The sequence below is a fragment of the Nicotiana attenuata genome, unplaced genomic scaffold (genome assembly GCF_001879085.1).
Source record: "Nicotiana attenuata strain UT unplaced genomic scaffold, NIATTr2, whole genome shotgun sequence".
Taxonomy (NCBI): Eukaryota; Viridiplantae; Streptophyta; class Magnoliopsida; order Solanales; family Solanaceae; genus Nicotiana; species Nicotiana attenuata.
In genome coordinates this window covers 290424-311595 of record NW_017670960.1, presented here as the reverse complement: position 1 = coordinate 311595, position 21172 = coordinate 290424, and the positions used below count along the sequence as shown (strand labels likewise).

At 35.0% G+C, this 21172-nt stretch overlaps 1 protein-coding gene across 1 annotated transcript; it reads right to left on the bottom strand.

The window, feature by feature from the left end:
• Positions 1 to 3969: 3969 nt before the first annotated feature.
• Positions 3970 to 17045, bottom strand: LOC109244826 (protein ECERIFERUM 1). Its single transcript, XM_019411980.1, has 2 exons — positions 16498 to 17045; positions 3970 to 5050 (listed from the first exon to the last, which is right to left on the bottom strand). Exons 1-2 carry the CDS (start codon positions 16930 to 16932, stop codon positions 4175 to 4177), a joined length of 1311 nt encoding a protein of 436 aa, XP_019267525.1. The 5' UTR covers positions 16933 to 17045; the 3' UTR covers positions 3970 to 4174.
• Positions 17046 to 21172: the final 4127 nt, after the last annotated feature.

Sequence of the window (21172 nt, the reverse complement as noted above, 5' to 3'; positions counted from 1 at the left end):
TGCCAATCCACACTGTGAAAGAACTTGGTATTCCCATGAACGAACTCTCAGAAAGTCGTATGATGATCCAAGGATTCAACCAAGGGGGCAAAGAGCCATAGGCACGATCAGGCTGGGAATCATTATTGAAGATATGCAATCAAGTGCATGGCTGCATGTGATCGACGCGAAGACTTCATACAATATTTTGCTTTGGAGGCCTTGGATACATGAGAATAAAGTAGTTCCATCTACCTACCATCAATGTTTAAAATACTACGAGGGTGGAGTCGAGAAGACGGTAGTTGCTGATGATGAGCCATTCACCGAGGATGAGTCACACTTCGCCGATGCAAAGTTGTACTTGAAGAACCGCATTGTGAAGGAGCTGAAAGCTGATGATGGCATGAAAAGCAAGAATAAAGAGCCCTCAACTAAAAGAGAAGAGGTGACTACTGGTGAAGCCAAAGCTGTTAGTAAGGAGGTACAGCCCAATGCGAATAAATCTTATAGAGGGAATATTACGTCTTATGGCAAGAAAGTAAGTCCGGCGCTCCAATATGTCCCTAAAAGGATGAAAGATGAAGGTGAATCATTTAATCGCCAAGCTAACATGCTAAAGGAGTTAACTCTTCCGGTCAAACGAATTGAGGCAGTAAAGTCGTCCCCAACGCCGCTTGCAGGGTTTGCAACCCAAAATCGTTTGCAGAATGTGGCACTCCCTACAAAGCGAACAGATGAAGGTTTTGATCCTAACGCTTACAAGCTATTTGCAAAAGCTGGATACAATCCCAACGAGCCATCAAAGTTAGGGAAGCTCCCATCAGAAGCTGCAACGAGGCAACCACGTGAAGGTTTGGGATACAAACAACCGTCACCAGTGCGCATCTCAATAAGAAGGGCGAGCAACAATTATATCACTGTAGAAGATGAATCAGCCGCTTCTAACAAGCCTTCTGTCTTTAATCGACTTGGAAAATCACCTGTGAAGACCTCCGTGTTTGAAAGATTGGGTCCACTAAAGAAGGGGAACAAGTTTCGGAGAAATTTTCAAAGCATAAGAACACCCGCTTCACCCAAAATCCATGAAATCTCTAAGGATTTCCAAAGTTGGGTTTCTTCTAGAATGAGGCGACAAACAAAACTTGTGGTTTCATGTAAAGAAGTACTGAAGGTAAAGCCATATACTGTGGTCTATACTAAGGAACGTGATGAAGATGAAGAAAGTGTGGGTTCTTCGTATCATGTTACTGTACAAGTCGAGAATGGCATTCCATCTTCAATGCAAGATAATGCGGAATTGGAGGATGTTTCGCCGTGTTATCACATATCCTTCAATGACGGGGACCCTCAAGAAGATGAAGATACGAAAGATGCTCCACCTGAACTTGAAGAAGGAGTGAAGACGACAGTTGATGCCTTAAAAGAAGTTAACCTTGGCACCGATGAAGAACCAAGACCTACCTACCTAAGTGCTTTACTAGAAGCTGATGAAGAGAGCACTTATATTGAGTTACTCAAAGAGTTCAGGGATGTCTTTGCTTGGAGTTACAGAGAGATGCCTGGCTTGGACCCGAAAGTAGCAGTCCATCACCTTGCAGTCAAAAATGGTGCTCGCCCTGTTAAACAAGCTCAAAGGCGTTTTAGGCCAGACTTGGTTCCCTTGATTGAAACCGAAGTTAACAAACTCATCGAAGCTGGCTTTATTCGTGAAGTTAAGTACCCAACATGGGTTTCAAGTATTGTCCCTGTAAGGAAGAAAAATGGCCAGATTTGAGTGTGCGTTGACTATAGGGATCTTAACAATGCGTGTCCGAAAGATGAGTCCCGCTTCCCATTCCAGAACNATTTTTGAAGTAGTTTCGATTTGCAGGAGGAAGAGATGAAGGGCGGAACTAGTCCCACTGGGCGTGCCAATTTGTTTGCAACAAATTATATGTGTACAAAAATAAATTGCAACCACAATATAAATATGAAGAAACAAAATTTTATTCATAAAAAGACGTGGGTACAATTCTGTTTATCCCCTTGATTCTTCTCCCCTGATAATCTCCGTGATTCGAGTGCTGAAGCAGCGTATTTCTCGAATGTAAGGATGACACAAACCTCCTGGATGTATTTGATCTCCGGCTTCTTGAACTATTTCATTGTCAAGAAGTATCCGGCCATATTTTGGTCTCTTTGTGAGTATCCCGTGAGTTTATGGGATTTTTTAGACACCTCTTCAAGAGAATATGTATCCCTTTATATAGGTGTGAGTTAGGGTTTAGGGTAGAGTAACCTCCAAGAAACCCTAATAGACTCCTAGGATTTCTAGAGTCCTGTAGTATCTTTAATTTAGGATTTGGCTTGATCCCTTAAAATTTTGATGTCTACAGCGCCATCATGGCCTAATATGGAATTTGGGTCGTGACAGAAAAGCACTTCTGAGCAACAATTAGTGTTTGACCAAACTATTAAAAAGTGTTTAGAAGTGTATTTTTCTCCAAATTGATTTTCAAAAAAGTGCTTTTGAGGAGAAACTACTTTTATTCAGCTGCTCTAAAACTGCTTTGCTTCTGCTCAAAAGTTTTTTTTCTTCTAAAAACTTGGTCAAACAATTCAACTTAGATATAATTGGACAATAATAGGTAAAAAGGAAGTGGATGAATGGATATTAGTTTGATAAAATGAATTTTATATTTCAATAATTAATCATAAGTATATTATTATCAAAAATGCCTCTCTGCCTTTATAAGGCTGTGTACACACTATCCTCACCAGACCCCTCGTATGGGATTAAGCTGGATTTGTTGTTGTTGTATATGTTAGGACCGGAAAAATCAGGTGTCGTGCGGAAGCTAACAAGCAAACATTGAACAGCGATAAATCATACAACGAAAGAAAAATATACAAAAAGAGACACAAACATTTAACGTGGTTCGGTCAATTGACCTACGTCCACAAATGGAGATGAGCAATCAACTATATAAAAAGAGTGTACAAAATATCGAGAGAACAACCTCACTAAGAGGCAAACACAAGTGATACACTAACACTTGTCCCGTAAAGTTCTCCCCCTAAACACGACTCTAAAATCCCATATGGCTACATTGTGGATGCTACTGAATGAGAAGGGCAGATCCTCAATTTATAGAACTTCAAGAATTTTCCTACAAGAAAAGGACTAGCCAAATATGGAAGAATTATATTTTTCTTCTAGTAAAAGAAAAAATGAATTATGGTAAATGTGTTGTCATTTCCTTCATGAAATAGGAAAACCAATTATGGTAAGAAAATCTGGACAAACACCTAACAATTCTCCCACTTGGCTTAAATTTTCTTACAAAACAAACTTGATCCACCTTCTTCACATAGCCTTCAACAAGTCGCATCTCCAAATCTCAGCCACAAAGTTTGTCTCAACGTGCGTAGCAATCCGGTCAAATTTCTCAGACAAAAATCATGATTATTGTCAAATAGGTTGCGGCTAGAACTAAATCCGTCAAGATGATCATGTCTTGAACCTCGCTCTGATACCACTTGTTATTACCGAAAAAATCAGGTGTCATGTGAAAGCTAGCAAAGCAAACCTTGAGCGATGATAAATCCAACAACAAAAGAGAAATATACCAAAAGAGACACAAACATATAACGTGGTTCGGTCAATTGACCTACGTCCACAAATGGAGATGAGCAATCCACTATATAAAAAGACAGTGCAAAATATCGAGAGAACAACCTCATAAGAGGCAAACACAAGTGATACACTAACACTTGTCCCGTAAAGTTCTCCCCCTAAACACGACTCTCAAACCCCATATGGCTACATTGTGGATGTTGTTGAGCAGATCCTCAATTTATAGAACTCCAAACTTTTTCCTACAAGAAAAGAGACTAGCCAAATATGGAAGAACTATATTTTCATTCTGGGAAAAGAAAAACTGAATTATGGTAAATATGTTGTCCTTTCCTTCATGAAATAGGAATACCAATTATGGTAAAAAAATCTGGACAAATACCTAACAGTATATTATTATCAAAAAATACAAAGTTTACATAAAAATTCAAAATAGGAGAGGTGAGCATAATCTCGCAAACCACAAAGAAATTATCCAAAATTATAACAGTAGTACCAAATACAACTGGTTCCATTCTCCATCCTTAAACACATATGACATGGAGTAACTAAGAACTTTATTAAATGCTATTAATTTCAGAAGACGCCTAATTCCTCTTTCAACTCATATTTAAACCCTTCAATTTGATCCTCAGGCAAAACCAAATTCACTATCCTTCCATTCAAATTTGCAGGCCCTGCTAACACCAAAACAACACCTTCCTCACCAACCCCACTAATATTATAACTTGCAAAAAGTGGTTTTTTACCCCTAAGTTCAAACCCATAAATATTTGCCTCTTCAAGATTCACAAATGTAAGATTTGCACCATACACAACAAAGTCTAATATACCATTTTCTTTCTCCATTAATTCTTCAACAACTTTAGTCTCATCCACACCCTTTTCAGCTATCAACTTTGCCAATTCAAAAACATTTGCCTTTGAAACCTTAACGTTATCAGCTTCAACGATGCTAATCACTTGACCATTGTTAGACACTTGAGTTATTTCTCTGTCACAAGAGTTGTCCCTACATATAATTGTGACAATCCCAGGCTCTGCTGATTCCCCCCTTACCTTAGCCAAAATTTTCCACATTGTAGCAGAAATTACATCAAAAGGCTTCACTTTAGCTGATTGTTTAGGTCCAAAAATCTTGGAAATGTGTTGGTTTAGTTGCTTTTCTGTAATGTGAAAAGAATGTGATATCATTTTGCAAGTGTTGGTGATTCTCCAATGATCACCAACAGGATCAACCCTCTTTAGAGAAAATGGCAAATTCTCAACTGTAGATAATAATGGATTGATGAATTTATTGGTTCTTGAGTTGTTAAGAGACTGAGGTGGGAGTTGATGACCAGCCATGATTTGTGCCCACATGTTGATAAAATTTGAAGCTGAAAATACATCTCCAAGAACATGAGCCCAGCTTAGCCCTATTGACATCCCTCCACATTTGAACCAAGTGAACTGGACACAAAAGATCCAATGTGAAAAAAGAAGAAGTAATCAAGTCACATGTAGAGTAATTACAGGCAAATTTCTATTATTATTATTATTAATAATAATAATCTGTAACACGATAAAAGTGAAACTTACATACTATAATAAGTGAAGCTGTGTTGATCGCGTGTTTAAATAATCTTTACATTGCAACAACAACAACAACAAATCCACTATAGTTCTACATTGGGGGTTGGGGAGGGTAGATAGTACACAGACCTTACACCTACAATAAATGTGGAGTGGTTGTTGTTGGTTTTTAACCATTAATATGGCTTAAAGAGAGTGAATGGAACTGGAGGGAAATGAAATTTTAAGTCGTCCTCCCCTCCCCCCCCCCCCCCCCCCCCCCGACAAAGGGACATTGTCCCATATTGGAAGAGGAAGAGGTTTTTGATGGGTATATAAGCAATTGCTCTTCTTCTAGCTCTTAAAGAGTTGAGAAGAAGGCAAGCCTCGCGCCGCCGTCGTCGTCGCTCGTTCGGCTCGGCTTCGGTCAAATGATTGATTGATTAATTTTTTTGACCAAATTTATTTGTTAATAGTAAATATTAACAGAAATGTTATTAAATATTCATTTTAATAACAGAATACTAATATTAATATTAATATTAAATCCAACGGAATATTAAACGTTTTTCGGTTATCCATTTTTAGTTTTTTGGATATGTAACTGAAAATTAACCTCCCTCCTCTATTCCCGATTTATTATTGCATAAATTAGCCATTTATGTTATGGCATTTATGCTATGGCCATTTTACATAAACAGTCATTCTGAAGAGTTGCACCTCTTCAGTTTTCAGCTCAACATTGGCTATAAATACAAGTCCATTCTTTCAGATTTTCCATACGATTTTCTGAGTTCTCCTCCTTTCTTCTGCATACTTTTAACTTCAAAGAAAGCAACAGTAAGTGTGATTTGCTACCGAACATTGTGTTCGCTGAAACACTGGGGTTTGAAGTACCACTACACCATTGTGTAATTCGTTCTATCCTGGGAGGAAATAATCCATAACCTTGGGTACTAGGAGGGGATTAAATTCCTTAAGGAAACATTATGAATTCAGTGAGCTCGGATTAACTTTTGTTCTGTTTACATTTTCTGTTGATATGTTATTCTATCTTTTCCAGAAGTAGTTTACAAATACAGTTTACTAACAAGCTTTAGGAATTTAATTATTTTCTGTATTTGTGTTATGTTCACTGTTCTGGAGATTAAAACATTTGTGGTTTTCTACTCCGTTGGAGATTAAAATCTACGTGATTTTAACGTTTGCTTGTGTCATTCTTTTACAGAAATGACTATAACGGAAACCAAGCTATTCTTATGGTGACTGCCAATGCGTCGACAAGCCGAACATCGGCATTGGAACCGACGAAAAAACCCAAAAAAAATTCCGGGATTGATTTCAAGAGGTGGCAGCAGAAGATGTTCTTCTACCTGACTATTTTAAGTCTGCAGATTTTCATTAAGGAAGATGTTCCTGTTCTGCCCGATGAAACTCCAGAGAATGAACGCTTTCTTTTGATTGAGGCGTGGAAGCATTCTGATTTTCTGTGCAAGAATTATGTTCTTAGCGGACGGGAGGACGATCTGAATAACGTCTACAATGGCATGGAGACGTCAAAAGAATTGTGGACTACGCTTGAAAAGCAATACAAAACTGAAGATGCCGGGTTGAAGAAATTCGTTGCCGCTAAGTTTTTGGACTACAAAATGGTAGATAACAAGTTTGTTATTACCCAAGTCCAGGAATTGTAAGTGATTATTCACGATCTCCTTGCTGAAGGTATAAATCAAATTAATACTGATATTGAAAGTAGTAATTTTAGTATTTTTACTAACAGGATTTTCATTGAAGGTCTTGTCATCAATGAAGCATTCCAAGTAGCAGCAATGATTGAGAAGTTGCCTCTTTTGTGGAAAGACTTCAAAAACTACTTGAAACACAAATGCAAGAAGATGTCGCTTGAAGATCTCATTGTTCGGTTGAGAATCGAAGAGGACAACAAATCTGTTGAAAAGAGAGGCCGTGGAAACTCAACAATAATGGGAGCAGACATTGTTGAGGATACTTGTCAAAATAAGAGAAAGAAGAAGCAGGCTTTTGGACCGAAAAGCAACCCAAGCAAGAAGCAGTTCAACGGAAATTGCTACAACTGTGGGAAAGCTGGACACAAATCTATGGAGTGCCGTGCTCCAAAGAAAGACAAGAAGAAGGGTCAAGCAAACATGGTTGAAAAGCATGAAGATGTTGATGACTTGTGTGCTATGCTTTCTAAATGCAACCTGGTGGTAAACCATAAGGAGTGGTGGATTGATTCTGGAGCCACTCGCCATGTTTGTGCTGTTAGGGAAGCTTTTGCTACATATGCTCCTGTTGGACCTGAAGAGACGTTTTCTATGGAAAATACTGCAACGGCCAAGATTGAAGGATATGGGAAGATCTTTCAGAAAATGACTTCTGGCAAGGTGGTGACTTTGAATAACATCATTCATGTTCCCGAGATTAGGAAGAATTTATTCTCTGCTAGACTTCTTGTTAAGAATGGTTTTAAGTGTGTTTTTGTATCCGATAAGGTTGTAATAAGTAAGAATGAAATGTTTGTAGGAAAAGGTTACCTCGCTGAGGGCCTTTTCAAGCTGAATGTAATGGTTATTGAGAATAATAATAAAATTTCAGCTTCGTCTTACTTACTTGAGTCAAATGAATTATGGCATATACGTTTGGGTCATGTCAATTATAAAACCTTGCGAAAAATGATTAACTTGAAAGTATTGGCTAAGTTTGAATGCGACAAATAAAAATGTCAAATATGTGTGGAATCTAAGTATGTTAAACATCCTTATAAGTCAGTTGAAAGGAATTCAACTCCTTTAGACTTAATTCACACAGATATTTGCGACATGAAGTCAATACCATCTCGCGGTGGAAAGAAGTATTTCATAACTTTTATTGACGATAGTACTCGATATTGCTATGTTTACTTACTTAATAGTAAAGATGAAGCAATAGATGCATTCAAGAAATACAAAAATGAAGTAGAAACGCAACTTAACAAGAAAATCAAAATGATAAGAAGTGATAGGAGTGGTAGATATGAATCTTCTTTTGAACAAATATGTTTAGAATATGGAATTATTCATCAAACAACGACCCCTTACACGCCCCAATCCATTGGGATTGCGGAAAGAAAGAATCGTTCGTTAAAGGAGATGATGAACGCATTGTTGTTAAGTTCTGGTTTGCCACAGAACTTGTGGGGGGAAGCCGTTCTTACGGCTAAACGGATACTAAATCGAGTACCCCATGGAAAAACACAATCCATTCCATATGAAAAATGGAAAGGAAGGAAGACCAACTTGAATTATTTTAAAGTGTGGGGGTGTTTGGCAAAAGTGCAAGTTTTAAACCCAAAAGGGTAAAAATAGGACCAAAAACCGTTGCTTGTGTTTTCATAGGATATGCGATGAATAGTAAAGCATATCGATTTCTGGTTCATAAATTAGAAAATCCCAACATTCATAATAATACGGTTATAGAATCAGATAATGTTGAGTTCTTTGAAAATATATATCCGTATAAAAGGAATGTGAGTCGATTGGTGAAGGATCTGAACGACCTCGGGAAAAAATAAAAGAAAGTACATTTAATCTGGAGGATCCAAGACGTAGTAAACGTCAAAGAATGTCTACTTCATTTAGGACCAGATTTTTTGACTTTCTTATTGGAAAATAAGCCTCGAACATTTAAAGAAGCCATGTCTTCTTCGGAATCATTGTTTTGGAAAGAGGCAATCAATAGTGAAATAGAACCCATATTGAACAACCATACATGGGAATTGGTTGATCTTCCTCCTGGAAATAAACCTTTAGGTTCTAAATGGATTTTTAAGAGAAAAATGAAAGATGATAGCACTATTGATAAATTTCAGGTAAGACTTGTAGTCAAAGGGTATAGACAATGAGAAGGTCTTGACTACTTTGATACATACTCTCTAGTTACAAGAATTACGTCCATACGGATGTTAGTAGCATTAGCTGCAGTGTATGGTCTTGAAATTCATCAAATGAACGTTAAGACAGCCTTCTTGAATGGAGAATTGGAGGAAGAAATATACATGGAACAACCTGAAGGGTTTGTGGTTCTAGGTAAAGAAAAGAAAGTATGTAGACTTGTTAAGTCCCTTTACGGACTAAAACAAGCACCCAAACAATGACATGCGAAATTTGACCAAACAATGTTGTCAAATGGTTTTAAGATAAATGATGTGATAAATGTGTGTACATTAAAAATGTTTCAAATCACAAGTCATTGTTTGCTTATATGTGGACGATATGCTGATAATGAGTAATGACATTGCCAACATAAATGCTATTAAGCATATGCTAACTAGCAAGTTTGATATGAAGGAGTTGCTGATTCAATTCTGGGGATTAAGATCCATAAGACTCCTTATGGTCTGGCATTTTCACAATCTCATTATATTAAGACAGTACTTGAAAAATTCAAGCAGTTAGGGTTTAAAGATGCAAAGACTCCAATTGACGTGAATCTTGCATTAGCAAAGAACAAAGGCCAAAGAATATCACAACTGGATTATGCTCGTGTGTTGGGATGCTTAATGTACATCATGAATTGTACACGACCAGATATAGCTTGTGCTATAAGTAAATTGAGTCGATACACGAACAATCCAGGCCAATCTCATTGGATGGCAATGAAATGAGTTTTGGGATATTTAGAACATACCCAGGGCTTTGCTTTGCACTACAGTAAATATCCTCCGGTGATTGAGGGATACTGTGATGCAAATTGGATCACTGGTTTAACTGATTTGAAGTCCACAAGTGGATATGAAGGAGTTGCTGATTCAATTCTGGGGATTAAGATCCATAAGACTCCTTAAGGTCTGGCATTTTCACAATCTCATTATATTAAGACAGTACTTGAAAAATTCAAGCACTTAGGGTTTAAAGTTGCAAAGACTCCAATTGACGTGAATCTTGCATTAGCAAAGAACAAAGGCCAAAGCGTATCACAACTGGATTATGCTCGTGTGGTGGGATGCTTAATGTACATCATGAATTGTACACGACCAGATATAGCTTGTGCTATAAGTAAATTGAGTCGATACACGAGCAATCCAGGTCAATCTCATTGGATGGCAATGAAACGAGTTTTGGGATATTTAGAACATACCCAGGGCTTTGCTTTGCACTACAGTAAATATCCTCCGGTGATTGAGGGATACTGTGATGCAAATTGGATCACTGGTTTAACTGATTTGAAGTCCACAAGTGGATATGAAGGAGTTGCTGATTCAATTCTGGGGATTAAGATCCATAAGACTCCTTAAGGTCTGGCATTTTCACAATCTCATTACATTAAGACAGCACTTGAAAAATTCAAGCACTTAGGGTTTAAAGTTGCAAAGACTCCAATTGACGTGAATCTTGCATTAGCAAAGAACAAAGGCCAAAGCATATCACAACTGGATTATGCTCGTGTGTTGGGATGCTTAATGTACATCATGAATTGTACACGACCAGATATAGCTTGTGCCATAAGTAAATTGAGTCGATACACGAGCAATCCAGGTCAATCTCATTGGATGGTAATGAAACGAGTTTTGGGATATTTAGAACATACCCAAGGCTTTGCTTTGCACTACAGTATCTGTGATGCAAATTGGATCACTGGTTTAACTGATTTGAAGTCCACAAGTGGATATGTATTCACTATTAGTGGAGGAGCAGTATCTTGGAAGTCATCCAAACAAACTTGTATTGCCCGCTCTACAATGGAGGCTAAATTCATAGCCCTAGATAAAGCCGGCGAGAAGCTGAATGGCTTCGGAATTTCTTGGAAGACATTCCATTTTGGCCCAAACCGTTAGCACCAATATGCATACATTGTGATAGTCAAGCGGCAATTGGAAGGGCTTGGAGCGTTATGTATAACGGTAAATCTCGTCATATACAACGAAGACATAAAACCGTTAGGCAATTACTATCTAGAGGAATTATCGCGATTGACTATGTAAAGTCAAGTGATAATGTGTCGGATCCAATTACAAAAGGCCTAAGTAGAGAGGTAGTTGAGAAATCATCAAGGGGAAGGGACTATGGCCGAGAACAAGTCATTATGGCGGTAACTTTACCTAGAAGACTGGAGATCCCAAGATCTAAGTTCAAGGAGATCAAACAAAGTCATTAATGATGGTTCAACATTGTCAACTAAAATTTTGGTCTATTCTTGTGATGAGACAATGTTCAATACCAAGGATAAAACATTAAGGCTTTTTAATGATTTCTATATTTGATACGGGGTATATCAAATAGTGTATCTACGGGATGACGCGTTTAGGAATCACCTATGTAAGTGTGAAGTGTTAGCCGCTTCAAGGAGAATTTTTGAAGGCCAGTTCTCTACGCACTTATGAAACCAGGCGGTGTTCATGGCTGAAACGAACACCACCATGAGAACCAAAGACGGTTAAGGGTTGATTGTGTGACATATGGTTATCTAGGTATACACTAAAGTTTGACGGTTCAAAGATATCAAATCTACCGATTGACCAAGTATATCCGACATAAGTTCACTACGGAATTTCAAAGGGAAACCTACTTATCCAGATGCAATTAATCCTTGCTTGCGAATCACATAGTTTTTCATGCATATTTCTGTGATAAAGACATTCCCCATTCATGTGGGGGATTGTTGAGTTTGTAAGCATTAATATGACTTAAAAGAGGGTGAATGAGAAATGGAGGAAAATAAAATTTTAAGTTTTTCCCCCTTGACAAAGGGACATTGTCCCATATTGAAAGAGGAAGAGGTTTTTGATGGGTATATAAGCAATTGCTCTTCTTCTAGCTCTTAAAGAGTTGAGAAGAAGGCAAGCCTCGCGCCGTCGTCGTCGTCGCTCACTTGGCTCGGCTTCGGCTTCGGCTTTGGCTTCGGATTCAGATTCGGATTCGGATTTGGTCAAATGATTGATTGATTGATTAATTTTTTTGGACCAAATTTATTTGTTAATAGTAAATATTAACAGAAATATTATTAAATATCCGTTTTGATAACAGAACATTAATATTAAATCCAACGGAATATTAAATGTTTTTTTCCGTTATTCGTTTTCAGTTTTTCAGTTGTGTAACTGAAAATTAACCTCCCTCTTCAATTCCCGGTTTATTATTGCATAAATTAGCCATTTATGTTATGACATTTATGCTATGGCCATTTTACATAAACAGCCATTCTGAAGAGTTGCACCTCTTCAGTTTTCAGCTCAACATTGGCTATAAATACAAGTCCATTCTCTCAGATTTTTCATACAATTTTCTGAGTTCTCCTCCTTTCTTCTGCATACTTTTAACTTCAAAGAAAGCAACAGTAAGTGTGATTTGCTACCGAACTTTATGTTCACTGAAACACTGGGCTTTGAAGTACCACTACACCAGTGTGTAATTCGTTCTATCCTGGGAGAAATAATCCATAACCTTGGGTACTAGGAGGAGATTGAATTCCTTAAGGAAACACTGTGAATTCAGTGAGCTCGGATTAACTTTTGTTTAGTTTACATTTTCTGTTTATATGTTATTCTATCTTTTCCAGAAGTAGTTTACAGATACAGTTTACTAACAGTTGTTTCCCATAGACCCTCGGCATGAGAAAAAATAAAAATAGAGCAGTAAATAATCTTTATACTATCGGTGCATATAACATAAATGATGTTGTGTACAAAAACTAGAATTATTAATTTGTAATTTAATAATAACTAAATAAGTGGTGGTAACTCATGATTTTGTTAGAAAAGTAATAATCGAAACGAAATTGAAGAAGGCTTGAGGCGTGAGAACGACTTTCCTTAAAGAAGATATTGCCCGTATACAAATTGGGAAAATACAAACAATCTTCTTCAGGATACAACAAGCTAAGAATATACTTGCAGATTTTTCTATATCCACTTTGTTGGAAGAACTTTTATTTATAGGGCAACCATCGGGCCTTTTCAAAAAAGGATGTGTTCTTTCACAAACAAACGCATCTGTTTATTCAAATAAACTTAAAATTTAAATTTCAAATAAAACGGATTTAATTATAGAAATAAATAAAAAATAATCTTGTGCAAGTCCAAGTCTTTGATATCAATATATATAATATATAACATATATATATTTGCACACATATAAGAGGATGTGTTCTAAATTAAATGTATAAAAAGACAAGGACTTAAAAGGCACGCCATGCACCACCGACATGGGACAAGTCTCACTTTTCCAACTTATATAACAAACTATCTTTCAGATTTTGCATAAGATTAATCACAAGGAAACTTTTGTCAGGAAAAGATATTTAGGATGATATACTTCTTTGGAATATTCAGGAGATCAGGTTGATTCAGAAACCAAGTTTTATAAGTTAGGCAAGGCTTTGGTAACTTGTAAATGCACATTAATGGTTTCATAAAAGCATATTATGGTACTAAGTACCAAATTCGAGCTTGAAAAAAATAAGGGTTCAATCCAACTACTTTTTTCCCCGTACCAAATTAAAACTAAGGGCCATATTTCAATGTAGGGTTGGTCATATATTAATGAACTACTTACAAAAAATTTAAAAAAAATATTGATATTAAAAAATAAAATAAAAAAGAAGGAGACTTGTTACTTTTGGTACTTCAAGAAATACAGGGCTTATCTAGAGACAACAAGAGTCAATTCTTGATTTTTATATGAGATAAAATTATAAAGACATTCGAGGATGTAGCCTAATGGCCAATGAAGTGGTCTTAGGTTCCAGTGGAGATAAAAAAAATTAGGTGATTTCTTCTCATCTATCAAAACCTTGGTGGATAGAGTTATCTGGTATCTGTTACGGGAGAGGTGACATGTATCCCGTGAAATTAGTCGAGGTATGCTCAAACTAGCCCGGACACCATGATCGTAAAAATAAATAAATTAAAAAGCTAAATCATGTCGTGGTCAATTTCGCACCCACCAAACTTCAAGCTGGTTGCCAAGGGGCAAGGGCGAAGACTAACAAAATTAAATTTGAGTTTCATCTTCACTAATAAATACTCCTATACGAAGTTAATAACGTCCCATCTGTATTAGGAAAGATACCTACTCTCTAGAATAGGAAATTATGTGTCATAATACCATCAGCAAATGTTACTTATAGTAATCCAACGTTTATTCATGGTTTTATATGAAAGCTATTGACATTTTGCTCGCACATAATTTAATTTCCTATAATTTAATATTTTATAACCATGGTGAGTTTGATCCCTCTTTTAAAGGACTCTTTCTTTCATTGACAGGGGCGGATGCACTAAGGTCTAAGCGGTGTCACGTGACACCGCTTCGTCAAAATATTTTGCTAATTATATGAATAAAATAATATAGAAAACGATAAAATCCACCACTTAATCATCAATAAAATAGAAGTCTAGTCTCTATCTGTCGATCCTACTTCACATCTTTAAAGTGTACTTCGTTTACTATATATCTCTGAATAATACTTTATTTTAGAGTGTAAAAAAAAAATTAGTATAGCAATTGAATTGAATATAAAAAGTAAAATCAAATAGCTAGCTAGCAAGCGCCATTGCACAGTGAGGATAAGAGAGTGTTCCGTTAATTGCAAATTGTTTATATTAGAAAAAACATTTATCATTAAAAGTATACCTTCTTCAATTATTATTATTATTATTATTATTATTATTATTATTATTATTATTATTATTATTATTATTTCTCAATCTAACACTTTCAACTAGTGCAGAATCTAGAATATTCGTATTTAATTAATGATCAACATGCAAAGCTAACTGACAACTGTAAATCTAGAGAATTAAATATAGTACAGCAGTTCATGAAATAAATTCGACGGACCTCCTCCATACAGTCACAACTAGGTCATCTGATCACGGGACCTTAATTCAAGCTTGCGTTCATTATCATTAATAACTGCATGCAACTTTCCGTTGTATACCAGACCAGCTGATTCACACACACGTAGTCACAGGCGGATACATAATTTAAGTTAGGGGTGTCCAAAGGTCAAACCGCAATAAACTGATATCCGAATCAAATCGAGAAAAAAAATTCGACTATAGTTTGGTTTGATTTGGTTTGGTGTTGGAAAAAAAACCCGACTATAATTGGGTTGGTTTAGTTTTAACTAAAAAAAAGTCAAACCAAACCAACACGACATTACATGTATAGAAGTTTTAAATATATTTAATAAATAAAAATATTTTACTGTTGTGTAGTTTATAAATATTTCTTAAACATTTTCATAGTTTTATACTTTAATGTATTATTTTAAACTTGGACTTATAATTCGAGAATGCTACAATAAGTTTTATAGTCGATATTAATACTAATAAAAGACATTCAATTAAATTGTACTAGGAATGACAATAGTGTTGGATATCTATTTTTTTAGTTTTTCCATGGTTTAGATAAAATGCACAACTTATTTTTTTATAGTGTTTAGTCATGTAAAAGTATTGTTGTTAGTCGTACTTATTTTAGCAACTTAGTAATTTTGGATTATGTTTATTTTTATTATGGCATATTAATAATATTTATTTTATGGGATTTTATTATCTTTATTATTGAATATTTTAGTACAATGCCATAGCTCATCTCATACTTGATGTTATTTTCTTGAAAAACACGTTATATAGTTATGTCTTACTAGGATCAAAGAAATATTTGGAGCACAAATTCTATGTTTTGTGCAATGAAAACTTTATGAAAAAAAAAACCCGAAATAACCCGAAAATCCGAAAAACCCGAAATTAAAAAACCCGATTTTTATTGGTTTGGTTTGGTCTTTAGATTTAATAATCCGACATAATTGGTTTGGTTGGTAATTGAAAAACCTGAACCAATCCGACCTATGTACACTCCTAATTTAAGTGCAATATCGAACCCATTGTATTTTTAAAATTATAATTTTATTATTGTTTATTATAATGTCAATAAATTTTTATATATAAATTTATCTATTGCGTCAAAAATGTTAAGTTTAGACGAACCCGATAACAAAAGTTTACACTGGCTCTGCGCGCACACAGAGATATACATAGCGATCACAGGGAATATTCTTTAAAGCAAAATTTTGTCTCTTTAACCACCTTAAAATCTTAAAAAACCCAATATATTATTAGAAGAATTTAAGTTTTATGCGCTTGATGCTGTAAAAAAAATTTATGCAATCAAGTCACTTAAAAATGTAATTACAATTAACTCTATTTAAAAAGCATTGAGTTAACCTAGAATGAATCGTAAAAAACTACTTATACTAATAATGTAAAATTTAATAAAAGCGTCGATATATATAACTTAAATCCTCGTAAGAATTAGTTTAGAAGAGGAAAAAAACTTAGTTACCTGAATGAACACAAGAGGTGCAAAGCCCAACTCAGGACCAAGAACTTGATCATAAACAAGCTGATCATTAACAGAAGAATCATTCATAGCCAGCCACTCCTCAATTGTTTTGCTACTCTTAGCTTCGATAATCCTAACACCACCGTCATTACACTTTATGAACGGCCGGCCACCGCCGTCCTCCGACCTCCTAATCCTGCCGGAAGTCTCATAATATAGCTCAAGAAAATGAAACATGGGTTTTTTAAAGTCATTTATATTCAAACCTTCAACTGCATCACTGTTGAAAAAATAAAGACCCTTAATGTAATGCAACTTCATGACTAAGTCCATGTTAGTAAGTTCATGAACTTTATCCGCTCCGGTGATTTTCGCTGGTACGACGGACGTTAACTTTACGTCGGAGATTAATTTCTCGACGTCCATTGATGCCATGATAGAGAATAATTAATTAAAGACAGAAATGGTAAGGAGTAGAGAATGAAGACAATATTTTGTGGGAGGGGGAGAAGGTGCCAAAAAGGAAGAAAAGGGAGTGAATTTATAAATTAGAAGAGTAAATAAGCTAATGTTAAAGCTTAATAAAAAAGTACATATCATTAAAAGGTAGGGGAAAGTTGGGAGATAAGTAATAAATAAGGGACGAATTGATATTCCCAATTTTTTCATGTTTGATTGGCTTAAATGTTTTGAAAAATATTTTTCTCATGAATTCATTGGAGGAAAATATTTTCCCTATTAAAAAAAGAAAAAATATTTTCCAAAACTTTTTTTCAACCTTCTACAATCTATTCCCAACCCCCATAAACCCAACCGAGCCACCCCTACACCACCACACCCCACCCACCTCAACCTCGTCCACTACCCTCCCTACAACAACAACAACAACATGCCCAGTATAGTCCCCCACCCATCCTAAATTAAAATATTATTAAGAGTACTTTTTTTCAAGTTGTAGATAGAATGGAGTACTTTCTTTTTTATTTCAACAAAATAAGTGTATTCTTTTTATGACGTAGAAAAAGTATTTTCTTTCATTCAACAAAATAACTAATTTCTAATACTTTCTTTTTAAACAAAAATAAATACCAACGCACCCTTGTTTTCAAGCCTTATAATAAGATGATATAGCTATATAAATATTTAATGCTTTTTTAAAATCACAAATTCAAAAGTTTTTTTTTTAATTTTTATTATACTCTGTATTCAATTAAACCGCATCACATAAAATGGGAGGAGGGAATACTAGATTGTACAGAGAGATTGCAAAAGCAAATTATTAGGCCACATGCGAACATTTAATCAAAGGTAGGTACGTAGTTGGGGTTGCCCGATAAAATGATAAATGGAATTTTTTATATTTATTCAAAAGTAGGATAATATTTACTCAGTCTAGTTAGATTTTCCTATTTACAAAAGTAACTAGAGTATTTACAAGACACATATAAATTGAATCAAAAGCTATAATTATATATAACTTGTATATATATATATATATATATATATATATATATATATATATTTTATAGAATCTGATCAAAAGTTACAATTTACATACAACAAATATATATGTAACTTGTATATAATTTTTTGTTGTGCATAATTCGGTCAAAAAGCAACACTTTACATAACTTGTATACAATTTTATGTTAGTTATATATATATGTTAGATGTTGTTTGTACACCCGGCATACAAAATATATAAAATTTATTTATGTCTTCTTTTTCCAGTTTTAATATGAAATTCCAACTAAAACCAATTTGAATCTTCACCATATTCCCTCAAAATTGATATAAATTTTTAAAATATTTTCAATCATTTGCAATAACTTCCAATTTAAACAAATATCAGTAGCCAGCATAAATTATCACATAATCGAAAACCTTGGATTTGGTTTGTCAAGAATTCATCAAATTCGTCAAGATATAAATTGAATAGTTTTGTGACATCGTTTGGATCTGTTTTTCAGTTTTTACCAAATAAGGTGCCCAAAACATGGAAATGTTGAAGTCGCATAATTTTCATGTGGCACCCAGTTTTGCGTCATCTATTGAATTTGTATCTACTTTTAGAAAAAGTTTAACTGATACCTAAATTCTGGATAACTTCAGATACATACACTTTTCTCTTCTTCTTTAATGTTCTTTTCTTTTTCTTTGTGCTTAGAGTTTCTTCTTCTTCTTCTTCTTCTTCTTCTTCTTCTTCCTCTTCTTCTTCTTCTTGCAAAATGGATTTATTAAATTTGTTGTTTTGACAATTTGATGATTAAAATTTGTTCTTTATGATATTTGAAAGTTGTGTTTCAAAATTTAAACTCATTTGGAGTAGATTTGTGCATTGAATCATGTATATTTTTGAAATTCGAAGAATAAATTTATGTTTCAGAACTTAAGATTCGAAATATGAAGTTGCATTCAATAGATTGAACCACTTAAGATTCGAATTTCTGTATAGTTGCATTTGAAATTTTTTGAAGTTGCATTGAAGAGATTGAACTAGGGCCGGATTTATAGGCAAAATTATGGGACACGTGAACCCATGATTTTATTAGAAAAATTAGATATTTTATGTACATATTTTCTAAAATTTGTATAATATTAACTGTTGGCACCCATGCTCCAAGAAGGTTGAATGGTGCACTTGGTTAAAGGCTAAGTTATTAACCTGAGGGATAAGGATCAATTCACATTTAATACATTTATTCCTCATTTTTTTAGTAGTGCACCCATATACTAAAAATTCTAGATCCGCCTTTGGATTGAACTACTTTAAATTTGAATTTTGTTGCATTTGAAAGATAGAAGTACTACACTTTGCACAATTTTATCCAATGCCGATATAACTTTAACTAGTAAACTTACCCTCGCTTTGCGCGGTCATAAAAGATATTTATCAACTTTACAAAATAATTTAAAATATATAAAAATAATAAAAACGAGGATCTTCTAATATTCTCAATATTAAAAAAATAGCGGCAACATCCACGTAATGCGAGATAACTGGGATATAATTAGAAAAAATTTAATATGACAAATATCTCAAATTTATGTTTCACCACAAACATCTCAAATTCACATAACGTAGATATAGCTTTCAATTAGTAGTTAGTTACTTTTTGTAAGTTTCAATTTTTCTTATTAGTATGAACCTTTATTACTAACACGAAATTGAAAATAATATGCTAGAGGTTGTCATACCTCCTTTTTTTACCTGAAAGGGTATATGGAGTTTTTTCAATTAAAGTGACAATAATCAAAATGAGATTATTTATTCAAATTCAGAGTCGCCACTTGGGATAACTTATGGTGTCCCAAGTCAGAATGGTCTTTTAATTTCGGGTACACCTGTCCTAGACGGACCCAACCCCTGTGCTGAGTCCCCAAAGTCAGATGCACGTGATGGAAACAAGCGTTCCTACTAGGGATCCGACACGAGGCTATGTTATTCTTGGTTTAAATCCTAGGTGTATTGTTCTAGACCTGGCTTACCCGAGCGGACAACTCGAGCCGAAGGAGGGGGGGGGGGGGGCAAAGTACCGGTAATCAAAAGGCCATCCGGCTTTGTAACTGATCTGATCTTGTTTCTAAATTAGGGTATGACTCTAACAGAAAAGAAGTCACGCCAACGTGCACTTCCCAGAAGATTTAGAAGACTCATAGAGAAGAAGGGTTTCGTAACAATTTATATACAATTCAAACAATATTAAAGCAGTAAACAGCGGCATTTAGCACATTAGGCTCAAACATGTAACAAAAAGCAGATAATAAATAAAAGCCAAGTATAGCAGTTATTCTAAGCTCGAATTCTTGAACCCTGAACCAGAGATTCTGGCTTCTTGTTCCCCAGCAGAGTCGCCAGAGCTGTCACACCTCCTTTTTTACCCGAAAGGGTATATGGAGTTTTTCCAATCAAAGTGACAATAATCGAAACGAAATTATTTATTCAAATTCAGAGTCGCCACTTAGGATAATTTATGGTGTCCCAAGTCATCGGTTTAAAATCCCAAATCGAGGAAGTTTGACTCTGTTTTACAGTTCGGAAAACGCAGAAATCCTGGTAAGAAATTCTGTTAACCCAGGAGAAGGTGTTAGGCATTTTCGGGTTTCGTGGTTTTAGCACGGTCGCTCAACTATTATTAATTGGCCTAAATATCTGATTAATAACATGTTTTATACCTATTGTGCATTTTTAGCTTTTAACCGCCTTTAAATTATTTATGAAATTATTTCTGGAACAAGTTACGATTGTCGTACACTTGTTTGTTTTTGTACATGCTGTGAATCGTGTCACGGGAACCGTACCCACAATCCACAACACGTGTATTTTATTATTGATTGATTTGAAGTTGTAGCCGTGTCACATTAAATGTGCATCCGGATTTTTGGTATTATGTATCACAACTACGTCACGGGAACTGTACCATAGTTATGATAATTTATTATAAACACGCCTAAAATAAACTACGAATGTTCAAGGTTCGTTTCCTTAATACTAGTTTAAGATATTTGCCAGAAATCAAGAATCTAACTCAGGGCATATCGGGTTCGCTTGACTGTTAGGGATCACTAAATCTCTGTTGCTAAATCTCATTGATTCTAATGCCATATGTTCAAACCTGATCTAGCTACTGAGTTCAAAAAGAAACTGGAAAATGCCGTTTGTTTTATAAATGAC

Excerpts from the sequence above, each read along its gene's own strand:
- LOC109244826 (XM_019411980.1), bottom strand. The coding sequence starts at position 16,932 with ATGGCATCAATGGACGTCGAGAAATTAATCTCCGACGTAAAGTTAACG. Across the intron at positions 5,051-16,497 it reads CACCTCTTGTGTTCATTCAG|TTCACTTGGTTCAAATGTGG; the intron begins GTAACTAAGTTT and ends TTTTGTGTCCAG.